Genomic DNA, 17,811 nt, shown 5'->3' with positions numbered 1-17,811 from the left:
AAGCAGCATTGCTGGGGGCATTGACGGGGTGCACGCTGCTGTTTTGGCACAGAGGCGGAAGGCAAGGGCTGGAGGGCCGGGGGGCTGGAAGCGTGTTGGAACGACCCAGGGAGATACACGGAGACAGAAGTCTCCAGTGTGTGGTGGTGACTGGTATGAGGGATAAGCGGACAAGGAGAGCTTTCTCCCTGCTCTCAGGTCCTGGCCTGACCACAGAGCGAATTACGCGCCTGGCTACTTCAGGGCAAGCTTGGGTAAAAGCCGCTTCATGACCAGGTGTCTGTAATAGCCTCTTCTGTTATTAGAAGAGTCTGTAACGGCCCCGGAAAGGGCCGTTCAGGGGGCGAGACCTAGAAAGAAGGGAACAGAAAGGACAGCATACTGGTTGTCCCCACAGCCGCACACCTGCCTAGAGATCCTCTTGTCTTACCAATTTACTAAATTATTTCAACAAGCCTGTTGTTCCAATTCTTCCAATCACTTTTAAATCTTTGGCACTACATGGATACTAGAAAAAAAAAAAATGTCTCAGTTAGCACCCTAATCCACCGGGCATGGCCAACCTGGTCCTGGGCAAGGCAAAGACTTAAAGTAACGTTCCCTTTAGTCCATCCTGTGCACAGCAACCAAGCAGACTAATAGTGTTTAGCGTTCTCTGCATGAAGCTTACGGGCAGGGCCTCCGCAGTGCTGAGCAAAGAGCCAGAGGTTTCATTAAACGTTAAGACCAACCCCAATGACCCTATTCAGAGCAGAGCAGTTAAAAGGGCTCTGAAGGCACACTGCCTTGGTTCGAATCCCAGCTCCAGAACTTACTAGCTGTGTGATTTTGTGAAATTTGCTTAACTTCTGTGTGCCTCAGTTTCCTTATCTGTCAAAGGGGGCTACCAAATGACATCTACCTTATGCTGGAAGGATATGAGGAGTTAAAAGGAGCTTTGTGCTTGCTACTTAAACTGATAGAAGGAGCTTTATAAAAGTTTGTTAAAATAGAGTTTTGTATGTAATGCCATACACAGCTTGGATTTATTCACTCAGCACTGCCGGCTTCACGACAAGACGCCGGAAGAGTCAGTTGCACCGAATACAACCAACACTGGGGAGCAGGGAACCTTGGGCCTTGTCCGCACTCACCAGGATGATTCTGAAACCTAACGGTAGCAGTGAGACTGCCGTTAAGTCGCTGACCGGTAAGACGTTTTTCCGGGGAGTCTGGGCTTCTGTTGTGCGTGCGGCATGTTAGTTGTCCTTTCCACCAATATCCCTTTTCCGTCAGTGGGTCCCAGGCCCAGTGAAATCACCCAGCAAAGGACAGCTGTCAACACCATTTGTGGGCTAGGCTAGGCCTAACTCAGTAGACAGGAACACGAAAAACCCTGAACAGGAGAGAGAGAGAAGAGATAAAGGGCTTTTCTGTTCCTTCTTGGGCTAAAAAGAAACTCCGAGGCACCACTGGGAGCTACAGGGAGCTCCCAACGCTGCCTCCGGGTTTGGATTTGGCCTGCGGCGGGCTGTGAAGCCTGAGCCACCAGCCCGAGCATATTCCAACTGCATCTTGTGCCCTGGAGTCTCCCCTCCCCGCTCCAGGAGTGTCAACCCGTTTTGGGGGACTCCCAACCACTTCCGTTCTGGTCGGATCTAAGGGTCCTAAAACCCTTCCCCACCCACTCCTGATCTGGGAGCATCAGGGAGCCTGATGGGGTTCCAAGTGGAAACCTGTGGTCCCAGCACTGCCCATGGCACCCTGAAGTTTGACTGCAAGTTGCAGGGCTGAGCAAAGCCTGCCGCCTAATAACGAGAAAGGCTCCGGGCCGCCGGGGCCCAGAGGGGCTCCTCCCCTCGCTCAAAGCAAAGTGCACTGTGCCGTCCATCTCCTCTTTGGCGTCTCCCCAGCCCTTCTCCGAATGAGCTAAATGCCACGCTTCATCGATCGGTCAATAAGTCGTGTTTATTGAGCTGACAGTGTGTGCCCACAGGGTGTGGGAGCTGTAGGGAAAGATGGATGAGAAGGGGGGGGGGAGGAGAAAAACAACCCAGGACAAATGTTAGGGCTTTGTATAAGGGAAAGGACCCTATGCCTTGCTCTCCCACACACAGCCCGGCTCTTCACCTCTCTCCTCGTGCCGGGGGTCTGCTGGCCCTTCTCTCCCAAACGCTCCACCAAGACATGGGTGCCGGCTTGACCCAGAACTAGAAAGCCCTTTTTTATGCAGTGCTGACCTCTAGAGGCTTCCAATTAAAAAGCATCCCAAAGGACCAGCTTCGTTCTACAGCCGGTTTCTCCATCTGTGGTGTTGCCGTATTTTCCTAGAAAATAAGGAGGAGGAAATGTCTCTGCTCCTTTCAACGTTACCTAATAGGAAATGCCTACCTCATTCTTAGGCTGCCTAACTACGGCTGGCCCAGATTTTCATAAATGTCAATGTTTTCTGCTCCAGAAGGGAAAAAGGCAGGTCAGAGATAGAGCGTTTCAGAGTTACTTTTCTACTACGGATCTAAGAGGAAAAGTACAGTGCCAGCTTATCTCAGGATGCGTTTCTGGGGTTTCCAAAGTAACAGATGGCCAGGCGTGCCAAAGGGAAAGAACGTTCGCTCACCCCGATTCAGCAGGGCACCAGGCAAAACGCTGTGCCACACCCCCCTGCATACAGGCGTCAGGCCCGTATGTGGTCCAAACCTCCCCACAGGGTCCAGATACTGGGTGGTGGGTTTAGTTCGGTTTACCTTGTTTGACTTCAACCCATTCATGTCCACAATGAACACTGGGAAAAAAAAAAAAAAAAAAAGCGTCCCGCCGGACCTGACTTTCCTATGGAAGCGAGATTCGTTTCTAAAGGAAATGAGACTGAGAGTTACAGTCCAAAGCAAAATACCCCAAATCTTCCTATTTTGTTGTGGCTCTTTATTCCACAGTATTGATCGCAAAGAGAAGTGTAGGAAGGCAGGAGAAAGTACCCTGAGACATGAGCATCTGGGCTGACGTGCACCCACGATTTTGGCCCCTAGAAGGGATTCTAGGAAGATGGGCTCAAAATCAGAGAAACACAGTTCTGCCAATGTCACCACCCAGTCCTGGTTTCATGAGACACAGTTTCATTATAAACGTTGCTTCCCACCCTCCCTAGCCCCACTGGCCAAGACGAGACACATCCCCACAATGCTAGTGCCTGGAGGGAACTTGGAAATGAGTCCACAGTCTTATTTTTACAGATGAGGAGACAAAGATGGGGGACGGGGAGAGGTGACACGGCCACATCGCTGGTCAGGGGGGAGCCCGGGGAGAACCTTTACCCCCAGCCAATGGATTTCAGAACGATTCGCCACAAAGGGGGAAATGTGGGTCTTTCTAACACCAGTCTCTGCAATTAGATAAAGGAGTCGAGCTACATTTTAACAAGTTTACCTGTGGGGGCACCCGGGTGGCTCCCTCGGTTAAGCGTCCAACTTCAGCTCAGATCATGATCTCACGGTTCATGAGTTCAAGCCCCGCATTGGGTGGGCTTTCTGCTCTCAGGGCAGAGCCTGCTTCAGACCCTCTGTCTCCCTCTCTCTCTCTGCCCCTCCCCCGCACTCTCTCTCTTTCTCAAAAAGAATGAACATTAAAAAAAAAAAAAAGTTTATCTATGAAAAGTGATCAAATAACAGTCACAAAGAAATTCCCCCAGAAGAAAGGCTTTGGCTGGGGAAGATCATGCCAGCACCGTGCTGAGGTCAGCATCGTTGACTCGGGGAGCCTGGGTGGTTCAGTCCGTTAAGTGTCTGATTCTTGGTTTCGGCTCAGGTCATGATCTCGCGGTTCCACGAGTTCAAGTCCTACATCGGGCGTCATGAAAGAATTGTTGACTGAGTGAGGCTGGGAATGCCTGCACACAGCCCACTACTCACGTCCAATCTCTGATAACAGCCGTGCCAAACACAAAGAACTGCAAATGAAGTTATTTAAGACACACACACCAACCTCTACGCTGTTGTCTACTGAGGCAATCTCAAATCTCATTTAACAATCTATGGAGACCTATTCATTTGGGGAAAGAAACCTGCTCTTCATCAAAGAATGGGACTTTACCACGAACTTCGGACGGATCCTTTAAATGTCACTGCTTACTAAATAGTCATAACTGGGAAGGGAGTAGTGGGGAAACAGGGTCATTCATCACAGAGTGACCACAGGTTTCCAGCCGGTGCCACAAAGGATTCCTCGCTATGATGGGAGAAAATAGGGTTGTCATACCCATCGTATACACACCTAAAGTACTAGGTCTGAAGGAAGACTGGGAAAGCACTAAACACCAGCCACGACATCAGCACAGATATATTAATGTCACAAAATTCCACAGCATTTGAATCATGTCAGTGGTTCACGTAACTGCCTTCTCCCTCTCCTCCCCCCCGGCCATCTCCCACCCAGCCCCGACACTGGCAACCACAAGCTAGCTGACGGTCCTCATTCTTTGTCCCTTTGTTTGTGTCACATGAGGTGTCCTCTCAGACCAAACATTGTGGAGGGAGTAAAAAAGAGGCAAACACCACCATAGTTTGGAAGGCTCTTTAATAGCAAGCGTATGGTAATTACATGGGTGGATGAGATCCTCTCTCGCAGGGGAGAGAGGCAGGTGCAGATGCAGACAGGGATCGGTTTAGGATTTACACTGCCGGAGGCATCTAAAACAAAGGGCAACAATTTTTTGGCAACCCATTTCACAGTTTTGTAATGTACAAGAGATTCCGCGGAAAGGAAATATAAAGGCAAAGAAAGCATACACACCTTGCATGAAACCTTTCTGCGTAAGGAAAAAAGAAACCCAAAACTGTTCCTTGATTTTGCTTCTCAAGTAGATGACTCAACCCTGCTCTCAGACACCAGTTAAGACTGGCCCACAGATAGTGTCGGATTTTCCCCAGGGTGGACGATTTGCCTTCTCCTCTAAAAAGCCGACAGGGGTGCACGGTACTGCTCTGTGTCTTTATCCATCTGGCTATCAACAGGTACTTAAAGAATGACTCTTCAGCAACAAAAACGAAACAAAAGAAAAAACCAGGGAAAGGCAGTTTTACAAAGAACAGACTATCCGCCTTCTCTGCAGTACCGAAGAATTTGAATCCAGTTCTCAGTAAATTAAATGTTTATGTTCATGTGGCCCGGGGCACGCTCTCAACGGCTTGTGCCCATTCAGCCATACAGCGCTTTACATGAGGCTTCTAACATGTGACGCTCACGGGCCCTCTATTTTTATAATACGCATTTAAATAAAAATATCGACGACAACATATTATTTAACAATTTGTCCGGGGAACACGAGCTATAGATATTTTGCCATGGACACGACGTTGCCATGGACACCAGAGGCTCCCGGCATTCTGGCAAGTTTTAGATATGCTGTATAGAATCTAAGCAACTTCAGCCTTTCGTGTCATACCTGGTGTCACAAAACCAAGATAACTAATTGGGTCTTTGTGGAAGAGGATGAGTTTTTAATTAAAAACACAAAACAAAACAAAAAACTCTCAGGCTGCTCTGGTCATCTGAAGCAATAGGCAGGGGCACCTCTTCGGGGTTAACACTCATTATAGGGAAGAGGGATCTGTGAGCCCCTTGAGATTTCATTGTGCTCTTTCTACCACCCTCAAGCACCTTGGAGTCAGTGGGCGGGCTCTGCCCTCCAGCCCCTGGCCGCCTCCACACTGAGGGCAAGATCCAGTCTGGTTCACGTTCCGCCTGCCAGGTGATGAGAGCCCTCAGATCTGTTGGCACTTTGGGAAGACAGGCTTCTCTGGCTGACGGCTGGCTTATTGAGGAAAACTCCACCATATTTGCAGGACGCGCCCGCGGTCTCCTTGGCTGGGGGGCATCTGTAAAGCCACAAAGCCACCCCCGACACAGGCCTCGCCCCTCAACATTCAGGCCATCCCTTTGAGGAAAGCGGGCTCCTAGCGTGAATGCCATGAAGACAGTTTTCCTATACCTTACGCGATAACTGCCTTCGGGCTTTTTCTTTTCTTTTAAGAATCGGACTCCCTAACTCTCCCATTCTCCCTCTCTCATCTCCTCCCGCCCCAGATTAAGTCCCGCCTGTTCCCATGTGCCTCTCGAACCGTGGGAAATCAGATGTATTCATACCGGTTTCCCAACCTGTGAATTTTCACGTGCAAGGTAGATTTCTAAAATATGAATTCCGACGATGCTCTGCAAGCACAGCCCCCCTAGGTCCATCCACTTTGTGCTCTTAGGAGACAGACACAACAGTCAGAGATGTAGTTGTGCTGGAGGAAAGGTTTCCGTTTGTAGGTGAAAAATGACAGTAGCTACGAGAGGAGAGAGATTTTTCACTGAAGGACACGAAACCTAGTTCTGGCAACCAGGACACAAGGAGAATTCCTAAATCAAAGACTTTTCATGTTCTAGTCACATAAAAAAAAAAAAAAAGTCCTATGTGCTGCTATGAGCCTGGGAGACTTGAGGGGACGTCTCCGTGTACTTGAATCCGGGGTGCTGGCAGGCATCGCGTGGGGTCCCACCTCCCTCCCTGGCTCCCTAACTCATTCTCCGGTTCCCCGAAGTACGCTCAGTAGGACCATCAGGCAGAGACAGGGACCAGTTGCCATACGGAAAATGTCTCTCAAACCCAGGATTAAGGTTTTTTCATGTCGCCAGAGGCCTGACTTCACAGCTGGCCCACAATGACCAACAAGCCACCGATCGCCACCCCCCCACACGTGTGCCACCACCATTCGCACATCTACACGCACTCACACACATTCTCTCTCACGCTTTTCTTTCTACTGGATGACACGGCAAAAAAGCAAAAGTATTCCTCTTCCACTCTCTTCCAGCTACTCTTCAGGGAACTTATTCCACTTCCGAAGCCACCGTCTATCAGGGCACAAGGAAAAGCTATGCCTTCCAATGACGAAGCCTGCCTATCCGGGACAAGTGTGTTTCTAGATCTTCAGAAGCCTTGCTTTACCCTCTTGTCTAAGGGACAGGAAGTCATCAGCCCCTCGGGATCACGCTTGAGGGGGTTTCAACACTCACAGACCAACAGAAACATACTCCAAGGTGGTCCTGTGGCCAGGATCCTCAGGTTAGCATCTTGGCGTGATTCAAAATGTGTTTCTTTCTCATTTCCCTAAAGCTTTCCTTGACGGTTGCTCTCCACACACACACACGTCATAAGGCAGCTATGGGGCGACCGTGGTGGAAGCAGGAAGGGAAAACACCCCTTGTTTCAGGCAAGTTAGGTGATTTGCCCAAGGTCACACGGTCACCGGCAGAGCCAGGATTAGAACCCAGGTCTCTGTCCTAACTCCTGGGCCGGCGCTCCTTCCGCTGCACCACACTGCCTCTTCGTAAGTGTTCTATGTTCGGGAAAGTCAGGAATGTGTCTAACTGTGGAACCTCTTCCGTGACAACCACCGCAGGCGGCCTGCCTCGCTGACCCATCCGGGTGGAGCTCTGCACCAGGCGAGCTCTGACGCCGCACGCGACCCGCACACACAACGCACAGCCAGGTGGGCGTGAGCGCGTGCCCGGGCGCGGGTGTGCACAATCAGAGGAAAGGAAGTTGGAGAGGAAACAGTCCGATGTGTTGACGCCGTCAGTGGTCTGGCCTTGGAAATAAGTAACATACAGCAATGGCATCCTCAACCCCGGGGGCAGAACAAAGACGAGATTTCTCCTCAGCCCAGTGACCGGCTGAGCTGACCTCGGGGCGGTTTTTATAAACAGAGACATTAACATAATAATACCAGAGCGCATTTGGTCAAAGCCTAAACGCTTTCTCATAAAATACATTTTTCTATTAACGTCCACGTTCGAACATACGGAAACTCAGATTTTGAGCCTCTCCGTGTAAAATTCCAGCGTCCCTCCTCAAGCTTCTTCATTTCAGTGGCAGAAGTCATTCTTACTCTTTCAGCCCGTGGAGTCAACACGGTGTCAACACAGAGGCCACCAAACTTGAGTGGCATCTACAGAACACAATCACCTGCGCTCGGGTACGGGGCCGGTCGGAACACGGGGAGCAAAGCACGGGATACGCTCACCCCGCTGGATGAAACACCAAGGTGTGTCGTGTGAACAGGCGGCTCGGAGGGACATCATTCCCCTGGAAGCTAACCTTCGATATGGTTTTTCCAAGCAAGGAAAAACACGCGGGTACTGAAGCACGGATGGAAACCACCGCATTGTTTTACCCGAGGACTTAAAACCGCAGCGCGCGGTTCTGCCACAAGCAGCCGTGCTCGTCACGGCACCAATCAATTAAACAGAAAATGTTAGCTAAGCAGGTTGACACTGACATGCCTGGAAGATACACAAGACTCCCATAAGCTCTGTGCTCTCCGCTGCTGCTGCTTTTATTGTTAATCCCAAACTATGACCACCTCGCAGGCATGTGTGTGCATGTTAAAATTCCCACCCCAGATGCTACGTTTAGTTAAGGGTTGTGGAAGAGGCATTCTGCGTCCTAAGTTATCGGCACGAGAGATGCAGAGAGGTCCAAGAAAATGAATTACTTTAAATAACTCCACCTTAGCGTTCCAAAGGATTTCCCTTGGAAACGTATTTGTTGGCTGAATACTGACAGCAGTGTTTCCAATTATTAAGCAGTTGTTTCTGTGAGTTGTCTTAGTAGTTTGATCATTAGAACTTCCCCCCCTTTGAACCAAGCTAACCCACGACTGAAAGATTCTCATGTTCCTATCGCTTTAAAAAGTCACGGCAGTTAGGTTCCTCGAAGCACCTGATGACATTTGTTTTTTTTTTTTTTAAGAAATTATACAGTGGGATCCTTTTCTTGACTTTTCTTTTTTTAAAGAATAAAAGACAAATTAAGAAAGTAAAGAAGGATTCCATCACATTAAAAAAAAAAATTATCCTGGTTTATTTCCCCGTTAAATCTACCTATGGCTTCAAAGTTTAAGTGGCACTTGGATTCTGAATGTTTTCATGATTTAACAAGTTGCCATCTGGTTATAAAGAGAGAACGTAAATGTTTCATTTCATATGTGGGACGGTTTATAAACATTTTAAAGAAATCAATAATTTATGTCACCCCATCTATATTTTCCGCTATTCGATTTTAAAAGTGGCTTTGGAATTAGCATGTTTTGAAATAACTGAACATGCAAGGCATGTTTGCACCTAACCATGAACCAGCTGCAATCTATCCAGGTAACTTAGTGATGGCGGAACACTTAAGCAAAGGCTTCTTTGCCTCCCTTACCCTCTTCATCCAAAGCTAAGTGATTATCCTTTTCTGCCCTTGTATTTGCACTTGTGCAGTTTAATGACTAGGTATTAAAACTCATGCCTTATAAGCAAATTCCTTCACTCATGGACACTTAAAAAGTACGTAAAAAGTGCAGACTGCATTTCTTCTCTGCCATGCTTTTCCCCTCAATAATGTCACCTGTGAGGACTCAAAACATAATCCTTAATACATTCCGAGTTCTCTACGTTCGAGTCAGTGAAAGTGAGTTCTTCAACACAAACTCAGGAGAGAACGGTCAGCCACAAAATGGACTCTAACTTCAAAATGGCAAAGGCTACCGAGACAACTCCATAGAAACCCACGGAAATGGAAGTAAACTTCAGGTCACTTCTGAGCAAAGCTCATTCCAGAAATTTTGTGGTCAATAAAAAGGTACTTGGTTTGAATTTGGATGCTGGGAGCCAGACGTCCTGTTTCGAAGTGCTAACGCAAACTGCTAACCCAGGAGCACGCAACCCCACCTCAGGTACCGGGGGTTTACTCTCCTCGGTGGGAGCCCTCGGAAGTTTACTGCTGACTGACCCCCATTTGGGGGTGGTCCGCCTCTGGCTCCTCCTCTTCCACGTCTGCACTGTACTCTTCAAACGCATCATCGTCTGCATCCGGAAGCCCCAGTAACTACAGGAGAGAGAAGAGAACCAGCCGTGAGTACCAAGTGGCCCGCGGGCAGGAAGGTAATCAAAGACGTCTGATCCCAATTCAACAGCACCTGACAGGACTTAGCACAGCACCGATGGATTCCCCACTGGTGTGAACTGTGCCCACGATTATTTTTATAACCGTATTGGGTGGAAATGTCAAAGCTTTAATGGGCTGGTGCCCAAAAGGCTAAGTTTTCTTGGGGAGCCTGGAGATTTCTCTACTTTTAAGTAGCAAAGCATGGCACCACACCCCCATGTACAATAATAGAGTGTCTATGCACACACACACATCTGGGATGTCAGATGTCAGCAGAAGTACAATGGACAGTGCTGACTGTTCCATCAAGACGACCAAAATCTATCCCCCTCTATTTTCCGACCTAAAAACATGTGCTGCCAGCATTTGTAACACACAGAAAAACGTGAAAACCACTAAAAGATGTAACAAAATAACAAAATCTATTTAACAAAATATTTAACAAATCACAGTGGATCTGCAAGATGGGATCTCATATACCCACTTAAAAGAGTATTCTGGGTAACTTAACGATACAAGAATATGCTCCTAAATGTAAAAAGACATGATAAAAATTGCATTTTCAGTGCAATACAGATTTTCTTCAAATTTATACACAAATGCCTAGAAAAAAAGACTTTGACAAAATACATCCACATTTCAGAAGTGTTGTTTTTAGACAATGAGGTAATGGGTACGTTTTTATTTCCTTTTTATCTTTTTGTATTTTCCAGAGGCTCTGTAATTATCATCAGGGAAATTCACAATAAATACACAGTAAACGTTTTCTTAAAGCACTGACTGGTCTTCGGTTAGAAGCCTGAGTGCCATTTGCTGGGTCTGATCAGTATGAATGAAAAACTCTGGTGCCGGCAGGAAGCCATGGCCTTGGGTCCTCCTGGGCCCCGACCGTGATCACGGTGCTTCCAATCCCACAGCTTCTCGGTGAGACTTACGGTCACTGCATGTGACTGCCCTGACTTTCTCACGTGGTGGCCCTCTTGGCTGATCACTTTCAGGCAACTTCACTGAATGGCCCTATGAGCCAAACTAACTGCCTTAAGCCCCTCGAATAAGTTAGATCATTCTGTTCACTTTGCATGACCCCCCGGTGCCCTGCAACCCGTGCTCCCTTCCCCTGTCTTCCCAGCCTCTCCCCCAAATGCTTAAACGAGTCAAGGACAAAGCAGAATCCCAACCAAAAGGATGCCTTTACCCTGAAGTTCTCCAACTGCAACCCTTGCCGGTCTCACAGAGCCCCACGAACACACTCAGGACCAGATCATCTGCCAGGCCCTGGGTCATGTTATACATGTGGCCTGGTGAGGCAGATGGCCAGCTGCAGCCACACGCTTTCCCCTCAGAGCCCAGAGTGCTGCGGATGTCTCAAAGAGCCACTGTTGGCTTGGAGGGGTGAGGCAGGAGGAGTGCATCCCCGCTAGCCTGGACAGTGTGGAGCGATCTCGCCTATGCCTGGGGGAAGCAAGAAGCCCCTTTCTCCCACTGCTGTCTCCCTCTCACATCTTAGGAGAGTGAGCAAAGGATCATCTTTTCCCCTAAAGAGAGAGGAAAGATGGCCACAATGGACACAGATGACGAGTATTTTGATGTTCCATTTTTATTTGAAGAGATGCTTGGTGACACGGCAAAACGTGAAAGCATCAAATGAGTGGTGATAATGTAGGTCACTGGTAAAACAGAAGTATTGTTGCCCCTACGGAGAACCCCAGCATCACCAAAATGCCAACTGCAGATGCGTTAATTCGGCAATAAATGTGACTCCTCACTGCCCCGAAGGGATACCCCCTTAAAAGAGGAGTGGCCAAGGAGTTCTCTCTCACTTAAAGAATCTGACTGGTAGTGGCTGCCTGGAGCCCTGGGTTGAGGATCCCAAGGGGCTCAGTGGGAAAGACGGTGGTCCATTAGCAATGGCGGCCATGGGTAAAGAGGGTGTGGTGGAGGTATGCATCCACACGTTTGCCATCTTGTCCTGAAGACACGTGCCCACCATTATTCTTTCTCACGACACGCGTAGGTAATTCACACGAACCCAAACCATAGGTAGCCCTCAACACCCTTCTTCTCCTCAGCTTAGGGTGGTTTGTAGAAGAGGTCCCAGCGAGCCATGAAACCATTACCACAACTCTTCCCCTCTCTCCTCTTCCTAGCTCCCTATCTTACTTTTATGTGAATCCAAAGGACATAGTTTTAGGTCTAGAGCATCAGCCACACGTGAGGCCCTTCCCTTCCGTGGGAAATACGTGCATGCTACATCTAGAACTGCTCACCCCCTGCCCTGAGAGGAGGGAGAAAGAACAGAAGCAGTTCTGTTCCGGGAAGCGGAACTTCCCGACTTCCCAGGCAACTTTAGTGCAGCGTCTGCAGATTCACGAGAGGCTGTGTGAAAAAGGCACTGGACCTGGCATCCAGAAGGTACGGCTCTAGCTGGGGACCTCTGCCACGCCACTACCTTGGTTGAGCCTCGGCGTCCTTCTCTGGAAAGTGGGAACCGTGACACCTGCTCTGCGTCCAGAGAAACTCTGGAGACTAAACGGGAAAGTGAGTGTGGCCACGGTCAGCAAACCGTAGAGCCCCGTGTGAATTATTCAGTGGCTTCTCGTTGTGAGGCACAGCAGTGCAGGTGGCCTGGGTGGCTCAGTCGGCTAAGCATCTGACCCTTGATTTCGGCTCAGGTCATGATCTCACGGTTCGTGAGATGGAGCCCCGCGTGGGGCTCTGTGCTGACAGCGCGGAGCCTGCTTGGGAGTCTCCGTCTCCCTCTTTCTCTCTCCCCCTCCCCTGCTCACACGCACGCAGCACGCATGTGCTTTCTCTAAAGAAACACACACACAAACGCACTTTAAAAAAATAATAATAGGGGCGCCTGGGTGGCTCAGTCGGTTAAGCGTCCGACTTCAGCTCAGGTCACGATCTCGCGGTCTGTGAGTTCGAGCCCCGCTTCGGGCTCTGGGCTGATGGCTCAGAGCCTGGAGCCTGCTTCTGATTCTGTGTCTCCCTCTCTCTCTGCCCCTCCCCCGTTCATGCTCTGTCTCTGTCTCAAAAATAAATAAACGTTAAAAAAAAATTATAAAAAAAAAATAATAATAATAAAGCACAGCAGTTCAGGTATTCAAGGGGGAGTGCCGGCTGCATCTGGACGGCCTCCAGCCCCCGCTCCTCCCTTGCCCCTCGGCTGTGCTCCCTTCTGGGTCACCTCACTGGTAATCAGTACTATAAGAAGTGTAAAGAGAAGAAGGAAGAAACTCAATTCTGTTAGCCTCTTCGTCTGATTCTCAGACTTACAGTCACAGCCTTCCATCCAACCCACCAATTTGATCACACTTCAGATGTAATAATAATAATAGTCAATACTGGTCATGTTACTATCTTCTAGGCATGGGAGTTAAGCAGCTTTACATATATTAATTCCATTGGTTCCTCGGAATAGCCCCAGGCCCTATAATTATCACCCTATTACAGATAAGACCTAGAGAGGTTGAGTCACTCGCAAGCACGGAGTTACCCAGTTAGTGTCAGAGCCAGAATTCAAACCCACGCCATCAGACTGCAGACTACAACCTGACCACCAGCTACCCAGGAGGTTCCCTTCCAGCTGGCGATGCTGTTCCTTCAGCTGGAGGCCTCAATGTTTTCTACTGAGTAATACACCTTTTAAAACATTCAATGGACAATGGTAATGTCTACACTTATGAGTATGTACAATTGGGAAACACACAGAGCAGAGGAGAAAAAGCACCAGAACTATAATTTGCCTGGGACTGCAAAGAATACCATACAGACATGCAATAATCTAGCATTCCCACCTCTGCCTCTACTCCCATCTACGGCAGGTACATCTACATTTAACTTCTGGATCCAAATTTTTAACAGTCAGGAAGACATGTCAGAGACAGGAATACAGGCAGACTGGTAAGAATCCTGGGCTCCTTGCTTATACTGTATCCGCTTGTTCTTCTAAAGAAAAGGAGACAGGGGCGCCTGGGTGGTTCAGTCGGTTAAGCGTCCGACTTCGGCTCAGGTCACGATCTTGCGGTCCGTGGGTTCGAGCCCCGCGTCGGGCTCTGGGCTGATGGCTCAGAGCCTGGAGCCTGCTTCCGATTCTGTGTTTCCCTCTCTCTCTGCCCCTCCCCCATTCATGCTGTGTCTCTCTCTGTCTCAAAAATAAATAAACGTTAAAAAAAAAAAATTTATAAAAGAAAAAAAAAAAGAAAAGGAGACAGACCCAGAAATCCTATCTGGTATGTTTCAACTACTTCTGATAGTTATAATCATTAAGTCCGTTGACCGGAATTTTTTCAACTGACTGGGAAAAAAAATCTTTATGCTCACTCTGGACAGTGGTGTTGGCATTTCTAGAGTTTTGCTGTGCACAAAGCTTCCTTTGGGCAACATACGATCTTACATAAAAACCTCTGGGGCCCAGGGGCGCCTGGGTGGCTCAGTCGGTTAAGCATCTGACTTCGGCTCAGGTCATGATCTCACGGTTGGTGGGTTCGAGCCCCACGTCGGGCTCTGTGCTGGCGGCTCAGAGCCGGGAGCCTGCTTCGGATTCTGGGTCTCCCTCACTCTTGGCCCCTCCCCCACTCACTCTCCGTCTCAAAAACAAATGAACATTAAAAAAAATTTAAAAAAAACAAAACAAAAACTCTGGGGCCCACCCACCCACACAGGGTTGTACTTGAAAGGTAGAAATGCCAACCCTTAAGAATTCAAGTTCTTTAGACCCAGAAGAGGATCAATTATCTGTAGGACTAACTCCAGGTCTTATAGAAAGTTACGTAAATTAGTTGAGGACACATTTAGTTGGCACTTAGCATCTGCTGTCTCCAAAGGTGGCCCTCACTTAGCACAGTGGCCTACAGTGTCTTTACGGAAGAAACGGAGAAGGATGTCTATGCCTTGGAGAGCACAGCCAATTAGCGAGGCAGCTTTCAGTGAGTGTCTTGTGGCTTCAGAGGTCCCTGTGAGCTCCTTCCAGAGGACGCCTTGAAGCACTTTACTGTGTATACGATTCACCCAGAGATGCCCTTAGAATGTAGATTCTGACTCAGCTGGTCTCAGGTGAAACCTGAGATTCTGTATTTCTAACAAGCTCCCAGGTGATAGGGATACGACCGGTCCGAAAACCACACTCTGAGCATTAAGCATTACTCTAAAGCTTTGGGGAGTTTGTCACTATTTATCTCAATAATCAATGATGCCACTGGTACCAAGAAACCTACAACAAGATCCTGGTCAGTCTGTGTTCTTGATACTAGGAGAAAAAAAGGGGCAGGTGACAAGGTGGACAGAAGACCCAAATGGGCAAGAGACTGGTAGGTACTTTCTCACTTTCAGGGGCCATCATATTTCCTAAAAAAATACACGGGTTTGAAAGCTCATACCTGAGCAAAAAACAAAAGCTATGATAAACGTAAATTATCAACATTCAATGTCTTTTAGTAAAACCCACAGGAGTGCATAGTCTTCTCTTACCGGACTTTCTGACCTACTGGGGGGGTGGATTCTTTCTCTTCTCCCTGGCTCTTAACCAGACTATAGGAGTAGAAGCAAGGATTGGACTTTTTCTGGGTCACGAAAGGTCTTCCCGTGGGGTTTAGTTCCCGGCTCCTCAGCTATTAGTGGCAAACTGAAAATATTAATCTTTCTTGGGCCAGCAAGCTAGAACGAGGGGGATTTTTCTGCTAGAAGCGTCTGCTTCTTGAAAGAAAAAAACATGGAGTCAGAACAGTAACCCCAGAGCGGGGGACCAGGGTCAAAGACAGCAAGAAAACATGGGGAACCACAGGCTGTAACTCCAGGTAGGGCTATCAAAGCAACATCAGCCAAACAGCACACAAAGTTGTCATAACAACAGATGCCTCATGACCCTAATGTCCACAGTGCTAGAAGAGAAGGAGGAGTAATGGTCCAGGATAAAATAAAATAAAATAAAATAAAGCTTTGGGCGAAATTGAAAGGGCAAAGATAAGGTTTGATTTTGCAGCTAAATTGGAAACCATAAGCTCTTCTCTTGTGAACTGTTTTTTAACCAGGGGAAGCCTGTCGGCTGGCACTAAATAAAAGCTACGAAAACACCGAGGAAAAAAATAAATGGCGCGATCACCGTTATTTGGATCTATAACCGCTATTTTACTATCTAGCCCAATCAGGTGATGACCAGCAACCGTCAACCGAGGGCCACTTAAACAAGAAACATGTAAGACTCCGACGATTCTCCAGTTCACATTTATTAAGGCTATTGATGGGTGTCTCCGAAGCCGTGACAGGTTGCACGACAGGGATAAACCCGCCTGCTCCCCAGACGGCAATGACGGCCCGCTCGGCACGGTCATCTGCACATACGTACCATTTGGATGTGTCGTTCAGCCAGGAAGGGAAAAAACACTGGGTCCAAGCTAGGAGGCCCCTGGAGTAGAGCCGAACGCGTGTCCCTCTGGGAGGGACGCTGCCCTTGCATCCAGTCCTGGATCTACCCAACGAACCAGAAACTGAGACGGACCTCAACAGTGTGGAAGGGCTTTGATGGTCCTCTGTGCTCTTAGTCTGATTTTGAAGCTCCCCGTGGATCCACAAGACCTCAAAACATGTACGACGCCCATTTTAAAGAGGGGGACACTGAGGTCCAGTGACCTGCTGGAGGCCATGACGGCATGGGAGCCAGACAGGGAGCCAAGGCAGGGCTGAGCCGAGCCACCTTCCCCCACCCACGGGGCATCTCTGAGACTCTGAGCCGAGAGGCCACAATGGGCCCTCCTTCTCGGCCAGCTCTCCCTCGCTCCGAGCCCATCTGGATCCCGCCATGTTTTCAGGTCTCAACTTCCAAGGAAGTCACCGCCTGGCACTTGATTCCTCAGTGAGCCCACTCATACCTGGAATTCGCAGCCCTCCTCACACACTACAGACAATACACGTTTGAAAAAAAACATACAACATCGTCGCTCGTTATGTTTTTTTGTGGTAAACTCATTATGTTTATGTGGGTAAACTTCTGACTAGAACACCCCAACAGCACCTCTTAAAAAAATCCCTTACCTTAGCTGGATGCTTCTGTTAAGCAATGTGTTGAAATCACTTAGCACCTGTTTTCTCTCTCCACCCAAAATCTAAGAGTCCCACAGAAGGTCTCACGGAGTCCTACTCACTTCTCAACAGTATTTCGCCTCGTGTGCTCAGCTGGGCCGTATCACCGCCAGCATTTATTCCGTGCTTATCACGCGTGATGTGTCGGACCAAGTTCCCAGTGAGAACTGCATCATTTAATCTTTACAGATGCCTAAGGTAGCTATCGTCAGTTGTTTCCTAATTTTACAAATGGAGACACTGAGAGGTCAAGTAACTTGGCTAATGTCACACAGCCACGAAGTGCCAGAGCTGGGATGTGAATACAGGCAGCCTGCCCACAAAGCCTGGGTTCCTCAACATGTAGTATCCCGAGTCCACATAACTGGGTAAAGAGACCACAAACAGCCTAACTAATGTCCTCTCAGGAAATACTTCCCCAGAGAACAGCAAAGCGATGTAAGGACAGCAGGGAATGGAACTCCTCTGCTCATTCTATACGGTATCTGGGAGGGTATCCGGACCAAAATAAACGTTCTGCCTTGTAACATGGATTTCTCTGCACGTTTCCGTGGCTGCCTCTCCCATCAGAAAGCTCCTTGAGGGCAGGAACCGGGCACCATGTCCCGCCCCTCGCTCTCAAAAGCAGTGCTTTGGCAAACAGCAAACAATCAATACGCTTTGTTGAAAATGTGGTGAAGAAATGTGGGAAAAGAGAGGACGAGTGAGATAGAGGGAAACACTTTTTTGCTTTTCAAGTCCGACAACAGGTTTTTTTCTCCCCCCCCCCCCATTTTAAG

The 17,811-nt window shown here is 48.5% G+C and overlaps 1 protein-coding gene across 1 annotated transcript in view; it reads right to left on the bottom strand.

Moving 5' to 3' along the window:
- Positions 1 to 4,531: 4,531 nt before the first annotated feature.
- MTURN (maturin, neural progenitor differentiation regulator homolog) overlaps positions 4,532 to 17,811 on the bottom strand; it is a 28,875-nt gene continuing 15,595 nt past the window's right edge. The window contains exon 3 of the mRNA XM_042921300.1: positions 4,532 to 9,889. Coding sequence (XP_042777234.1) covers positions 9,779 to 9,889 — 111 coding nt within the window. The 3' untranslated portion in view covers positions 4,532 to 9,778. The remainder of the gene's footprint in view (positions 9,890 to 17,811) is intronic.

This window comes from Panthera leo, chromosome A2, assembly GCF_018350215.1.
Source record: "Panthera leo isolate Ple1 chromosome A2, P.leo_Ple1_pat1.1, whole genome shotgun sequence".
Lineage (NCBI taxonomy): Eukaryota > Metazoa > Chordata > Mammalia > Carnivora > Felidae > Panthera > Panthera leo.
The sequence above is the reverse complement of the archived record's forward strand: the minus strand, read 5'-3'. Positions and strand labels throughout refer to the sequence as shown.